This window comes from Seriola aureovittata, chromosome 20, assembly GCF_021018895.1.
Source record: "Seriola aureovittata isolate HTS-2021-v1 ecotype China chromosome 20, ASM2101889v1, whole genome shotgun sequence".
NCBI classification, from domain to species: domain Eukaryota; kingdom Metazoa; phylum Chordata; class Actinopteri; order Carangiformes; family Carangidae; genus Seriola; species Seriola aureovittata.
Genome location: NC_079383.1, coordinates 19,401,025 through 19,416,735, shown reverse-complemented (window position 1 = coordinate 19,416,735; position 15,711 = coordinate 19,401,025). Strand labels below are relative to the sequence as shown.

The 15,711-nt window shown below is 39.3% G+C and overlaps 1 protein-coding gene across 7 annotated transcripts in view; it reads left to right on the top strand.

Annotated features, from left to right (window-relative positions):
• Positions 1–15,711, top strand: part of LOC130161530 (dipeptidyl aminopeptidase-like protein 6) — a 201,905-nt gene that overhangs the window by 141,997 nt on the left and 44,197 nt on the right. For all 7 annotated transcript variants that reach the window (XM_056364889.1, XM_056364892.1, XM_056364891.1 and 4 more), the window contains one exon: positions 6,386–6,484. In XM_056364889.1, coding sequence (XP_056220864.1) covers positions 6,386–6,484 — 99 coding nt within the window. The remainder of the gene's footprint in view (positions 1–6,385; positions 6,485–15,711) is intronic.

Genomic DNA, 15,711 nt, shown 5'->3' with positions numbered 1-15,711 from the left:
TTAAGGACTCATCCAGGTTTCTGAAATAGGGATGTCATGTTTGCATTATGCTCGCAGAATTACCTACAAACTGATCAAAGTGTGGATACCAGTGTGTATGTCAATGTGCTCTTTGACACATCAAGTTCAAAGATATTTTGTTTTTTTTTAGGTTATATATAATACCTGCAAACCCAGACTATGAATAGACAGATTACCTTTTCTTCTGTAGTCAAGACTGCAGACTTGCTGTAGTTGAGTCAGTCACATAGAGACCCTCAGATTATCTTTCAAATTGCCAGGTTCAGTCTTGGATTGAAAGTCCCTCTGCCATTGCATTGTATGGAAAAGAGGTCGTGCCACATTAGCATATAAACTGCTCGTGTGAGTTGACCCTGCTTGGGGCTGACTGTTCCCTTTTTTTTTTTTTTTTTCAAACTAATTCAAAGTTCTTGCCTGTGATCACAGCACTCTGTGAGGGGGAGATAAAGACATACTTAACTGCAAAAAATGGATTTGCCTTCAAGAGATTGCGTTATACGTCTATATATGTATAATATTTTTAAATGTAAACGCTCACATGTATAACTTCATCATTCCCCTGACTGTCTCCATGTTCAATCCATAAATCTGGCACTCTCGACTGATTATAAATTCAGTATTTATCCACTCTAAACCTCTCCATCTGATGGGAGGCTGCAACTTATGTGCACTATTAAGTTTCCCCGCAGCCTATACACAGTCTGGTGACTCTGATAATCACACTCAGAACTCAAGTGATGCACCGAGCAGATGCCTTCAAAGGTGTTTTTGTCCCCTGTGATAAAATCAGGGAAGAACTGAGGATCACTTGGTGTTCTTCCATCTGTTGGGCACAATATGCCACACACTCAGTGTGCACACACACACACAGCTGACATTTGGAGAATGATGCAAGTCATTGTTGCGTTCTTGTAATTTAAAAACACTTTGATTGGTGAACTCAAATTTTGTTTACTAGCTGGATTTTTATCACCTCTCCATGTGCCGAAGATCTAATATTGACTTGCACGGGATGATTGAGGGACTAGATTTACCAAAGCAAGGTGACATATCATCGCCATCACTCAAAGAAGATGGTGTATACTTACAGCTGATGCGAGGTAGAGCATCTTACATTAAAAAGCTCCTATTTTCAATTGTAACAACAGCCAGTGTTTTCTGTGGCAGCCAAACCCAGAGAGTAAACTCCTACTCTACCTACTGAAACAATTAGTGCTTTAATCTCTTTGCCCAGTCCCTCCAAACCTGGAGGTCAGAAGCCCCAGGAGGGGTTCTGAATCTTTTCTCTCTTCTCTCTTTTAATTTTTCTTCAGAAATAATTAATAGTTTTACCTTTTGCACTGTGATTTGTTTGTCTACTCAGATTAATTCCACTTTGGCATAAATTTAGATTTATTTTTTTCAACCCTGTTCATTTGTGTTTATATATTACCTTGTGTCACTTTTATATCTCCTTTTTATGTCTTAAGATATAACACTTCAAACTGCCTTGATGATGAAGGTGCGACACAAATAAACCTGCCCTGCCTCACTTCTTCAGGCTTCTAAGGACTATAGAAAAGAAACTGGCTGAAAAAAAGAACATGCACCCTGTGATGAGGGGTTTGCAAGTGACTATCCCCAGTGAATTCAAACGTTGATCAACAACTATGATAATCTGTTTATTTATTTATTTATTTATTTATTTTTAGTTCCAGTTCCAGCTTCTAAAATGTGAGAATTCAGTGCTTTTCCCTGATTCATGTGATTGCAAATTGAATTGGATTTTGGAATGATGGATAGATAAAATAAGCCATATAAAAATATATATAAAAAACAAACTTATTCCCCATGATCTGCTATTAATATTGCAGAAACTCTTGAGACATCAGGCTGTCATTGGATTGTGGATATCGCTCTTTAGTGACGAGTGCAGACTCTTCTGATCACAACCAGTTGTTGAGATTGCTCATTGATCCAAAAGCTGACATTAAACTGTTTTTTTCCCCCAGCAGCGTTCAAAATGTGATGGTGTTGACATGACAAGAGAAAGATGTTTAGTGTCATTTTCTGTTCCCAGCCTCTGTCTGAACCTCCCCTTCTTCCATCCGCCTGCTCTTTAAAGATGATTTCTCCGACAGCTGAAACACGGGGATCAAAGCGTGTGTCACATTAAAATTAGCAGACGCGGTTACAGTTAGGCTTTGCTGAGGAGCTCTTAGCTGTGATGCTGTAACAGCTAGAAAAAGCTCCCCCCCCCCCTTAATAGCACAGGTTTGTTTCTCCCTCTGCTGAGAGTGTGCCATTAACAGCACATGCTATTGATGTAGAGACATGGCAGGATCGTCTGTTGTTACTTGATCTGTCTTAGGCCAGAGTGGTTTGATATAAGTTGCATTTTTATAGCCTAACATTAACTATCTCTACCAACCATTTCTTGTACTTTGTGTTGAAGCACTAATTGCGAATGTTGGCATGCTAATAGCTAAGCTAAGAAGATAAACATTGTACACACTATACCTGCAACAAATCAGATGTTTGCATTGTCATTGTGAGCATGTTAACTCACTGATATTAGCATACAAGTACAGCCTCATAAAGCTCCTATATCTCATTACACACTTCACAAAACCCATTGTTTCTTATTGTTTGTCTTCCAGGTTTAAATGTCTTACTCTTCTTACTGTTAATATATTGTTCCCCACCTTAAATGAGTGATACCAGAGCTTGCAAGCACTGAAACGCATCATGTAAAATGCTTTAAAACGAGCCACATTTTCAGCCACATTACCAAGGCAATGATCCCACAAGTTGATCATACCTATAATAGATGTAATATGCCTACATGAAGTGAAACCACTGGATTCCTGAAAAGCAGCAAAAAACATTTCACCAGTCTGAGAACATATAGGGCAACATGATTTTATAAAAATGGTTAGCTGTGATGTAAATGCATGATATTGTGTTTCACCACCAGCTAAAATGTGCAAAACAGCATGATGGTCTTTTGATTGTTCAGCACCAGAGTTTCCTCTCACTACTGAACGGGCGAAGTGGCTCATTCGTCCGTAAGGATCTTCAAACTCGCCTAAAAGCATTTTCATTATTCTGGGTTTCAATAGGCAGTTTTAGGGTCACATTCTGGTCCACCCTCAGCTGCTCAGGCTTTTCAACCCTGGCACAATATCAGATTTTCACTACGCGTTTATCGTGGAAAAAATAATTCACGATAATGATGTTATCGCGATATCTATTATTATTTTGAAAAAAAAATGCTATCAGTCAAATTGATCTTTAACTTTGTTTATTGTATGTTTTGTCTCTTTTTTGACAAATGAAGTAGAAAAGTGAAAAGGAAACCAGATGAACTGATAAACAAAAGATCCACATAGCTGAACATCTGCCATCACCACATTATCACACATTAACACAATATTGACATTGCATTTTTTTGAATATCACAGTTATCGTCAGTCATGACAACCCCACTTGCAATATAACTTGTCAATGCATTTTTGCTTCCTTCACCAAATCAGATTGGTTATAGTTCATTTATTACAAAAAATTCTGTCCATGACGGGTCTGTACCTCTTTCAGTAATTTATTTTATTAGGTAATTCTGAACTTATTTACATTTCTTTCTACTTCTATTTTTTATATTAACGTTTTATTAGTGTTTTATGAATAATGGTAGTTTCAGTAGCAGTAGTGATGCCAGACATACATAAAATTGGCACATTAGTTAATCCTTTATTTAAACAGAGAGAACCCCGGGTAGTAAAAATGCAAAGTGTGAATCCGCAGGCATCATGAATGCAATTCAAACACGTTATTTACATACACACCAGGCAAATTAGTTCCATATTAAAGAAATTACCTATAATTGCCATTTATCTAAGTGCAGTGTTTTGAAAGAAAAAGTTTGCTTATGCAACTCATGGCCTTTGTAAGCAACATTTTATGTAACGGTAGAGAGGTGGGAGTTGCAGAAGTGCTTTTAATACTGAAAACAAATTGATCAATGCGTTTTGTCATCATGGTCATGGTCAGGGTCGATTCCTGTGCTTTCTCTGTCCTCTACTGCAGCGCTGCCGTCACTGTTTATCCTCTTTCATGGCTTGTAGCTGTAAAATATGTGTTTTATTTGGGGCTTTTTTGTTTGTAAAGACAATTTCAGAAGGAATGTAATAACTTATCACAGAAATACAGTGCATTCAGAAAATGTTTTTACCTTTTTCACATTTTGTCATGTTGCAGCCTTATGAAAAAGGAAAAAAAAAAACAACAAATTCTTCCCTCACCAGGCAGAACCCAATAATGAACGAGCAAAAAATGAATTTAAGAAATTTTTTAAAATTTATAAAAAAAGTAATAACTGAAATATCACATTGACATACGTATTCAGACCTTTTACTCAGCACTTAGTTGAAGAACCTTTGGCAGCATTTACAGCCTCGAGTCTTTTAGGGTATGATGTGACAAGCTTTACACAGCGGGAATTGGGGACATTCTTCTCTGCAGATCCTCTCGGGCTCTGTCAGCCACTTTCAGGTCTCTCCAGAGATGTTTGATTGGGTTCAAGTCAGGGCTTTGGCTGGGCCACTCAAGAAAATTGACAGAGTTTTCCCTAAGTCATTCCTGCATTCTCTTGGCTGTGAACCTTGGGGCCAGTCTGAGGAGCTGAGCTATCTGGACCAGGTTTTCATTAAGGATATCTTTGTACTTTAAGCTTTCCCTCAACCCCGACCTGTCTCCCTGTCCTTGCTGTTAAAAAACACCAACACACCATATGATGCTGCCACCTTCATTCTTCACCATTGGGATGGTATTGGGCATTTGATTAGCGCTACCTGGTTTCCTCCAGACATGATGCTTAAAACCGAGGCCAAACAGTTCAATGTTGGTTTCATCAGACCAGAGAATCTTGTTTCTCACAGTCTGAGAGTCCTTTAGGTGCCTTTTTTTTTTTGCGGACTCCAAAGTCAAGAGGTTTCCATCTGGCCACTCTACCATAAAGCCCAGATCAGAGGAGTCCTGCAGTGATGGTTGCCCTTCTAGATGTTTCTCCCATCTCCTCATAAGATCTCTAGAGCTCCGCCAGAGTGACCATCGGGTTCTTGGTCCCTTATCTCACCAAGTCACTCCTGATTGCTCAGTTTCACCGGGCAGCCAGTTCTAGGAAATAACCAGAACGGTTTTTCAGAACTGCGTCCATTTAAGAAGTATGGTTGCCACTCTGCTCTTGGGAAACCATTGTGTCCATCAGCTACCATGTCTTGTGAAAGCTTTATTTGCAGAAGATTGAAAACCCTCAAAGCATTTTTAAAGTCACTGTTAAAGCGAAACATCAGAGTGAGATTTGCTCTGACTGGAAAACAAAGCAGCTCGTGGTGTATTGCCTCTTTGCTTTTCATCCTCCCATAATGTGTATGGAGGTGAAATGAGTCATATTACAGAGCAGGGGATGATATGATGAGCATTGATGGATGAAATTAAGCTGAAATGAATTGCAGGATGCATCTGCTCTTAATATGCACGTCTGGTCTGATGATCAGAAGCCACACTAGTCTTAATCAAAGGCCTGAGGGGAATTAAGACAATGCTCTGTTTTGTTATTTCACTTATGTTATTTATTTTGTTTATTTATTTATTTATTTATTCTCTATATCAGTTCTTTATTCTTTGAAAGGTGAAGTTGCAGACTGCAGGAAAAAGATGTTAAGATGCAGCTAGAGATGAGAATGTGTCAGGGAAACATTATATAGTCTCTCAGTTTTTGTTGAAAATCAGTCTTATCTTTGTTTGTTTTTTCTTTATGGCACCCAGTTTTATTTTTTGCCTCACGTAGAAGCCGCACAGTGGGGTCCAAAAGTCTGAGACACTTTCCTTTTCAAGTGAATGGGAAAGCGTCTCGGAAATCTTGAGCCTTTGGGTCTATGCTCTGCACAGCTAAAGGTCCAGACAGGAGGTAGTGAATGGCCTTGGGGGAAGAATCTTGATGTAACTTTAATGTGACATTATGTTTAGATGTTTACAAAATGGCAGTACCTGCTCTGGAGATAACCCCTCGCTTTTAAACATTTTCAATATTTGAAAGTCCGTGACTGCTTCACTATAATAGTTGAATTTTGACTCCGAATGAATGGATGGTGCATTTTTTTCTTTTCATTACAAAAATTTCGACTCATTCCAGTCCAAACATGACCTTACAGACAAAGACTATTATTTGCTCTTGCTTTCTTTCTTCCTTTCCTATGAACTCCCTCGCACTTGTCTATAGCATTATAGCCAAGTCACTGCATTACCTTTGCGCTTTAGTCTGTTTGCTGTGTTTCTGTAATTGCTACACGAGGTGTTGCTCAGTTTTCTTTATCTTTCTTTGCAGGCGAAGATGACCGCCTGGCTCTCAAGGGGAAGGTGACCGTTGGAGACCTCTTCAGAAAAGACTTCAAGGTTCATGACCCCAACGCCAAATGGATAAGCAGTAAGTAATCCTATTCAGTTTAAGGGTTGCAAAGGGTTTATTGAATTAGAACATGGATTTGAATGTGTGCACCGTCAAAGCTGCAGAAAGGTCAGGTTGTTTGGAAGTATTCCTTTTTCTCAGTTGTCTCAGTTGTGGGAAAGGAAAAAGAAGCATGAAGCGTTTAGTACTTTTTCCTGTCTGATGTACAAATAGGACACTGTTTGCCAACATGTCAGGTCAACAACTTCATAAATAAGTATTTCATATCGACTTGTCGGACAGTTGGAGTCCTCTTTACTATTGGTGGACCAATCAGAATCAAAAAGGCCAGTGCTTAACAGTCAGAGGGAGAAGACGCTCAAATACAGAGAAAAGCAAGTTGCATTGAGGATAATTTGTTTGTCGAAAAAGAAGGTGTGTCAGTGGTTTGCCAGTATTTTAGTTGCAGAAGAGCAGATGTACTATGGCACAAACAAAGCAAAGAAATGCTGTGATGACAAGAGAAAAACTACACAGCTAATCTGTTCCAGCACCTCCAGAAACGGGAGAGAGTTGCACGAGGAATACATAGTGACCAAACACAAATTATACACTTCAAGTTCAGCTTTAAAAACAGCCGGTGTGATTTTAGTTATTGTAGTGAAAGCATTGCTGCTAATAATATATTTCTGCTTTGAGCTTCATAAGACGTGACAAGGATCAGTTTAAACGCGTATCACGCTGTGACTCAACCGGCAAAACTAACATTTGCTAAAAGGATCAGCAGTGTTTGTTCTTTCATTGTCTTCTTTTACACCATCTGTCCCTCCTGTGTCATTGTAAAGGTGTGTTTCTGCACATCGTGCATGCATTTGTGTGTGTCTGTGCGAGTGCGTCCTTGCTGTCTGACATTCCTCCCAGCGATTTAATCCATATGCTTCAATAGTTACCCAATTACCTGTAACCACAACCCTCATTTTTCTGTGATCAATGACTGTGTGTGTATGCTGCTATTGTTACAATTCATCACCGCCAATTTCAAAAACTCTTGTGTTTTTTTAATAGCCGGGCCATGATAGTATAAACACTGACAGCGCCGCAGGGACCCGATGAGAGGAAATTATATACTTTATTTTGTATCAAGGTAAAACAGCAACTTGATCCAGCCTCACACGTCTCAGCGCGGCAGTAAAGAGAATGATCACAGCTCTGAGATGTGAGGAATATGTACAGCTGAAGGATTAATGAAGTGGATTTTGTCTTCTCTCGTGCCCAGCGAAGCTGTCTCCTCCAATCACAGCATCTAAGATGGCTCCTAGAAACGGCGCAGCTGTTAACTCTCGTCTTGAATCCTCAAATTGCCAAAGCCGTCCCCCCTCTGTGATTGGCTATAATTAGAAAGCTGAAAACCCATATTTATTATATTAGTGACAGAAAGATGCCATTCTCCTTGATCTGAGACAATGAGCTGAATAATTGTCAGCCTGATTTCAGTGTTTGTTTTAACCACAGGTCCCCATATGTGCTTAAGGATGAGACATCTGTTACTCGCTGTGACCCACAAAAGTTGTAAACAAATCTATCATGCTTGAATGAGCCTTGGCGAACATCACAAACTGTGTTAGTACTGTACACATCTGGAAACTAACATCTGTGCTTCACTGTTCTCAAAGAGTGATTAGAAGCATATTTCCAGCAGAAACAGAGGTTGAATTATGTAAGATCATTCTGATATGTGGAAATTAAATGTGCATATTTTTTTACAAGAGTGTCAGTAGGTAAGAGTGGTGCTGTAACAAAGGAGATTTGTAATATACCGTACATAAAGCAGCTGCTGCCATGAAACAAGACTCCGCTCTTTCATCTCCTCCTTTTTTGTGCTGTAGTCAGTGCCATCCTTGATCCTGAGGTATTTTTAGTGTATCATTAGATACAGCTGACAAGGGGGAGAGAAAAGGGGAGAAAGAGGGAGAGAAATCCATCAGCTGATTATTTTGTCTTCGTTAGTGTGTCATTTTTACCCGACCCACTGCTCCACCAACCTGCATGCTTTCAGGGCTGTCTGCAGGATTTGCAATAATGGCTTCCCTGATTGGGGGTTGAATTTTTTTTTAGATCTAATTTAGCCTGGGGTTTATGTTTTTCCTCCTTTCCACCCATCAATCAATTCCCTGGAGACAGACTGACTATAACCTCAAGAGTCTTTCGTCATCTCGCACTAGGCTATTTTTAGCAAGAAAAATTGCTTCCTCATGTCCTGTCCGACGGCATTAGCTTAAATATACACTGTACTTATGTATCATTTTGTGGTCTTTATGTGACTGCCTTGTCACTTTCCGATACTGAGTCACTGTAGCGTCCAGTCTGCCCTGAAGAAACTGCTCAGTGGGCGTATTATAACCCCTTGTCTTGTAAACGCAACAATGGCTGTTAATGCTAACATAGGCTATGTAGCAATAGCAAAACTTACAAATAATTCCTTCAATTCTGTTATGCATTTAATACAAACAACATAATTTAGATTATATTTAGGTGAAGTTCTATGGCTGCTTGTTTTTAAACATTCAACATTTGAGAACTTTATTGGCTTTCATTTATATTTATTTTGTTAAATTTCTTGATATCATTTCTTGTCTTGTTTTTTAAGTATTCAATTGGCACTAGTATAAAAAGGTTTAATACCTCTACATGTAGAGTTTACAATCAGAATTCTTGGTAAGTTTCGGGAACAGTGGGTTCTTCATTCAGACAGAAGTAAACATAATAATTTGCAGAATTTGTCAGTGTTGACAAATTATGAGATTTTAGCAAATTGCTAGTTAGCTAAGGTTTATTCTTTGAGTTGGTCACGCTCTGTTTTGGACAGCCTTTATGGTGTAAACCAGCTGACTAACATTTCATTATTTTCCGTATTGACTCTAAAATCATTGTTTCCTACTGTTACAGATTACTACTATTTTAGCAGTAGTTGTACTAGCTTGTGGTAGTGGTAGTAATTATAGTGTTTTCATGCATTTGCTTACAATGCATCAACTTTATCTTATCCTGCTCTCTGGATCAGTATTCTGATCAGGTTCTGAAGCCATCTCTACAAGTCTCCCTGGTTCGGTAATTGCACAGTTAGCAGACACCACTGAAATCTCACATGTGCCTTTTTTTTACCACTCCGTCTGAATCGAACAGACAACGCATCAACATCCTTCTCACACCACCCAGGTGAAGTCAGCCCTGTGGGACGCAGCGCAGGCACTCTGAGCCGCTGCTTGCCATTGTAATGGCTACATTCCTCTTATTTGCCGCTCCAGGATGCCTCTTGTCCTCCTGATGCCTGTTAAATATGGCGAAAGGGGAGCCATTTTTTATAGTGGTCGACCAATTTGGGCTACCTAAAAGTGTTATGGCTGTGACTTTGAGAGGGACTTGTGACTGTGATTTAGATAACAGTGAAGCATGAGGATGTTTGTTTTGTCAGTGTGTGTACACTCATGTGCACGTCGGGAGAATTACCTTGTTTCTGAATGATGCACAGCCCCTTGTCTGTAATGTTTATGTAAAGCAATCAGTTTGGAGAAGATTAGCCAGTTGTGTCACTCCCTTATTGACTTTTCATAGTTCTGCTCCCATGATACAACATGAGTAATGATGTGAATGTCATTTGTGTATCGAGTTCTGCAATGGGTCTTTATCTTACCAACGAGACATATCAAATTAGCCCATATACACACTGTAAGTATGCAGCGTTCATTCGATGTCACAGACAATCAGCTTTTGTCAAATGGCAACATTATGTGAAGCAGCAGGTGTAAATATCCCCTCCTGAGATGCCCCAGTTTTTACGACTTAAGAATGACTGATGTTTAATCTGGAAGGACGTTTTGGAGTAAAGTCAAATTTTGCCGTCTTCTCCAACCGCCAGAAAGTTGCAGAAGTGTTGCAACGACTCGTCTTCTGACAGAAACAAGCTGTCACAATACACTGATGTTGTTCAGCATTTTAATACCCAGGGAGGTGGATGTGGGGGAGGGAGGGGGGGGCATGTGATGCAGAACTTCAGAGCAGAAGCAGACGTTCGAATTATATGGTTGCTTCAGTGTGTCTCATGACAAATTCAGCAGTCTCATAGCTCCTTAGCTGCTACATCAAGCCAACATCTGAAGAGTTGGATGTCATCTTTGATCCAAGTTTTGAGCAACGAAAAATGAAAATAAAAGAAAAAAGAAGCTATTTCAGTCATTTTTGTCCAATTTAAGAATCTTGCCAAAATTAATACCTTCCTTTCTTCCTTTCGTCCAGTGACACAGAAAGTCATTGTTGTTTTCATAATTGTCTTGATTGCGTTTTTTTGGTGCTTCCTTTCATAAACAAGCAAATCTCAGAAAAGCTTTTTGATCGCAACTTCAAGTGGAGACCAAATTGCCCTCATTTGACACCCTCACCTTCCGCTCTCAGCCTATATACAATATTTTACTGATGAATAAGAAAGATGAGGTCAGACCTTTTATGCTGCAACCTTTCTATGAGCCGCAAAACTCAACCTCGAGAACTCAAGTAGGTCTCTCTGCAGTCATGAGGTCAAGGACTAAACAGAAAGCATCACTTTCAGGGCTTTCTCTGGTGAAAACTCAAGACTTTTATTCTATCAGCAGGTCCTGGTTATGGCACCTGCAAGCTTTGAATTATAGGGATTTGTTTACTTATTCTTTGACCAAACAGTTAATCTTAATTCATTTAAATGATTTTTGTTTCCAGTTAGACTGCATTTTATTGCTGCTTGTGTTTACATATTATATATTTGATGAAATCACACCCTGCCTTTGAATTAAAGTTGAATTAACAAGGGTAATTGAAGCATATTTTGCAAAAGAAATACATTTATACATACAGTATTCATTAAATAGAATGTTTTCCCATATTATTCTTTTCTTTGCATCTCCTCCCCATCGAAACTCACTGCTGCATTTACTACCATGTAGTGGCAGCAGTAGTATCGGTAGTATGTCCATGCATTTAGTAGTCTTTTACAACCTGCTAGTTTAGTCCCACAGTCCCACAAGTAGCGAGCAAATCTTCGTGAAAAGCACCAATTGTGTTGTCAGTTTCTGCCTGCAGAGAAAAGAGAGGTAGTGTTAATTAACAACAGACATACACCACCCCCCCTCCCACACACACACACACACACACACACACACACACACACACACACACACACACACACACACACACAAACACACAGAAAAACAGACATATGAACACCAACGCACACACTAGAGGTGGCTGTGTTTTGTCCTCTTTTCAGCAGCTACAACTAGGGAAGGCGAATTTATTTAAATAGCACCCGATCATACACAGAGTTTTAATTATAGTGGTTTACAGACAAAAGATAAGAGAAATAAACAGATTCAAGGATAAAAGTATAAAATATGTTTAATATGAGTACAGGCATGTTCATAAATAAATAAAACAGATTAATTAAAAAGCAGTGGATAAAAGAACAGTTTTTGGTTTGAAAAATGACTAGAGATCTGAGAGAGCTAATGCTAATTACTTTACTTCAATTCTTTGTTCATGATATTCTTGTGGTTTCATAGTTGTGTACACAGAAGCATCTGTTTTTAGACGGGACTGCTGCTGCCGTATAAATACATGATGGCATGTTTCTGCAGCAGCTGTACCCCTGTATGTGTTTAGACAAACATGTCTCCACTGCAGCTGAATATCCAGCCGGCGTTTTTCTGCAATCCACATCCCTGTAATGCTGTCGTCACGTGGCATTCACATCCCGTCCGTGAAATTGACTTACAGTCATTTTGAATTCACTTTAGCTGCCTTATCATAGAGAATTCATAGCTTAACTGTGTTTGTGTAACACAACAGAAAAGCTATGAGCCTCCCCTCCCAGCAAGAGTCCTGCTGGAAGATTTTCTTACAGAAATTCTAAAACTACATGACAGTCATTTTTTAATAATTCATCTGCAAATGTTATGTACTTGTAGACTTTTGGACTCAAATGATTATGTGATTTGGTTTGGGAATTATGAATAATTATTACAAGTAACTCAAATATGGAAGTATTTGACCAGTGGGGTAAATCCTCTTAAAGCTTGTATAATAGGAACCAGTCCTCCAAACACAAGAGCCTGATCACTGCTGTGGTGCTTTTTGTCATTATTATTATTGTTGTAATTGTTATTTTACGGGCACCAGCCTCCCTAATGGTCTTAATTATTATGAGCAAGGGCAGGTCTTTTCAAGTTCACTGGTTGGTTTGCAAGCACAAAACACTCACACACGGAAATGAGAAAACTGTGAATGGCAATTCAAGCAGTGACAGAGGCTATGGATTTATGAGTATATGAACAGCTGGCAGACACTGATGATATGATCGCACCTCAGAGGCAGTGAGTCAAATCGTTGACACAGTTACAAAGGATTAATTGCAAATTGAAGTTACAGGTTGCAAAAAGCACAGAGGTTTCTGAGAACACTCTCCTGGGAGTCATCTTGAAAGGAATATGGAGTTGGATGAACAATGGGTGAGATTTTGAGGACTTAATGTTCTCCTCTGAGCTGCCTTCAGAGGCAATATACTTGTGAGGATATGATTCTTATTTCATGAAGCATGTTATCGGTTTTTATCATGTATTTTTGATGACAGATTGGGAACATTTTAGTCAAAACATCGCATCGATTCCAAGTATTTGTTCTCAGTGTTTGTTGATCTGCACATGTTCAGGCTCCGGGGCCATTATGTTATCGTGGCATATTTAAAAGCTGATCTTGATTGATGCTTCTTCAATGCACCTGTGTTACTGAGGCACACACTTCTTGGCACAGTTTGCTGTCATCACATCATTACCTTGCGCAGCTCCTTTTTGCTGTGTCCTTCTGTTCTGGTGCTGAAATTGCAGGCTGCCTGTGTTATTTACACTGCGCCTATTCAAGTGGTGATAATCACGGGTTCCATCTTCCTTCTGTTTCAAAGATGGTTTAAAAGAGTTGATGTAAGCTGACCTCTCTGTATGACTTAATGTCTAAAGGGATTTTAACATGAAGAAACTGTACTGTTTTCAATGTAAAACAATTGCAGAGGTGCACCATCAGGAGGGATGTTTGGGGCCCCTCAAAGGAAGGAGGGGCCCCTGATGGCCCCAACAACAACTGCAAACCCCCTTAAACCTCCCATTAAGGCTCTATACTGTGCACTGCTTCTTCCCCAAACGCACACAGTGCTCAACTCATGAAGATGTGTCAATAGTTTGCTCTTCTAAGGTTAATATTTTGCTTGGACTCCGGGTACTTTAATTCATGGAAGGTCCAAGTGAACCAAATAATAAAACTGAAAAAAAAAAACATCTGTATTCCAGAAGTGTCAAACAGACAATTGTTTTTTTTTTTCAACCTTATTGTTGAATTCAGAAGCAGAAGAGGCAGTGAGTAATGAAGCAGGCAGGCAACACTGATGTTCATTGTTGATAAGCATAAATGACTTCCGCTGTGAAAACCGGCGGGCAGCAGGTTGGCAGTAGCCCAGGGTGGCTTCATATTTTGTCAGCAGGTTCAGACTCAAGGTTTTTTTTTTTTTTTGCTCATTTGTTTGCTCTGCCATTCATGTGTTAGCATGCTCATTTATCAAGCTGGTCAGAAATAGAATTCATATTCCAGGGTGCTGCCAGCGCAGCTTTGCAACAGTAGAGAAAAATATACAACGCTATTATGTGGAATTCCCTTTCAAGAAGCATACACGAAGGCAACTAAATTACTAGAAATGTAAGGAGGAGGGGGGATTTTTAATTAAAATTCCTATTGAATTTTTTATGAAACTGTATTTTACAGCACATCTAAGCCAATGGGTGCCAAAGATTTAAGACTGTATTGCTGCATTGGAAACTTCATTTTATTTAGCCACCAACAGACACCATAATTCTCCCCCAAGAGCTTGTGTCGCTTTTATCAGACCAGTCATCATCTGCAGCCTTGGGCATGGACAAATGACCTGGAACCGACAAGAAAAATCCCATTTCATCCTGAACTTAACACTGCAACCTTGGCTCACCTCACGGCTAATAATATAGCCTACAGAAGCTACCTATTTCAATCGCCCCAGTGTGTTTTGTAATCACACGGTGATGTATTATGTGGAGGTTAGAGTTTGAGGCACAAATTATTTCTCTGTCATCTGTTTCTTTTATTTTTATGGTCAAGGTGAGAGGAGGAAGATTTTAATGTGACCTGCTCTGTCAGTCTACATTTTAAGCTTGATAAGTGCTTATTGTTAAAGTGATTTCTCAACAACAAAGAAAAACAAAACATACTTAAGCAGTCGGTTTCCTCCTTACCATTCCTCTTAGCCTGTTATGTTTTATTCTACAATAACATGTCTGTTGAGGACTTTCACACTGCTCTCGAGTGTTGTAACACTCTCAGCCAGTACAAAACACACTCAGGAGAACACTGAATGCAGAAATGAATACAGCTGTGTCTCCAAAGAAAGGGTCAAGGGGGAACAGCTACGGAGGCCTGCGAAGATGAGAATGAGCAAAAAAAAGTTTGAACTGTTTTCCATTAGAGTGCAGTCAGAAATGTGGAAGTAAACTAGCATGAATCGTGTTGCTGTCGATGTGCCTTTGATCACTTTGTGTATGTGCCTGTTGGGATTCATTTAGCTGGAGAATAGAATTCCTGTGCGTGCATTCAGTGTATGTTAGCACGGATAACAGCTCATAGCTTCTCGCCAAGTGGTTGTATGGGTGTGGAGATTCTTGTTGGGCAGAGAGCTAATCATGTTTCACTTCTTTGTCCTCTTGGATGGTATAAAAAAAAAAAAAAAAAAAAAGGTTGTTCGAGGGAATCTCTACATCTCTGCTTTGTGTATGTATTATTGATGATATTCATGCGATTTCCTCAACACGGTAACTTCAAAAGTTTGGAGTCCATTTTCATTTAAGTGGTATTACCTGGACTTTCTGCACTCTTCTGTCTTTCTGCCCAAGCTGCCATGTTGCACATGAAGCAAAAAAGGATTATTTTAAACGCTAATGAAGCCTTCAGCACAGTTCTGCCTCACAGGTTACATACAGGCTGTCCGACATTACTGGTGAAGGTTGTTGGGGGGCTGTATGCAGCCTGACAGGAATACCTGCAGACCCTACTCAGGGCTGAAAAAAAAAGCTATGCAGATGCAATTTAAAAAATAATTTAATATATGTTTTTATTTCTATTTACAGTTATTATTGCCTGAAAAGTATGATAATAAATTCAACACAGAG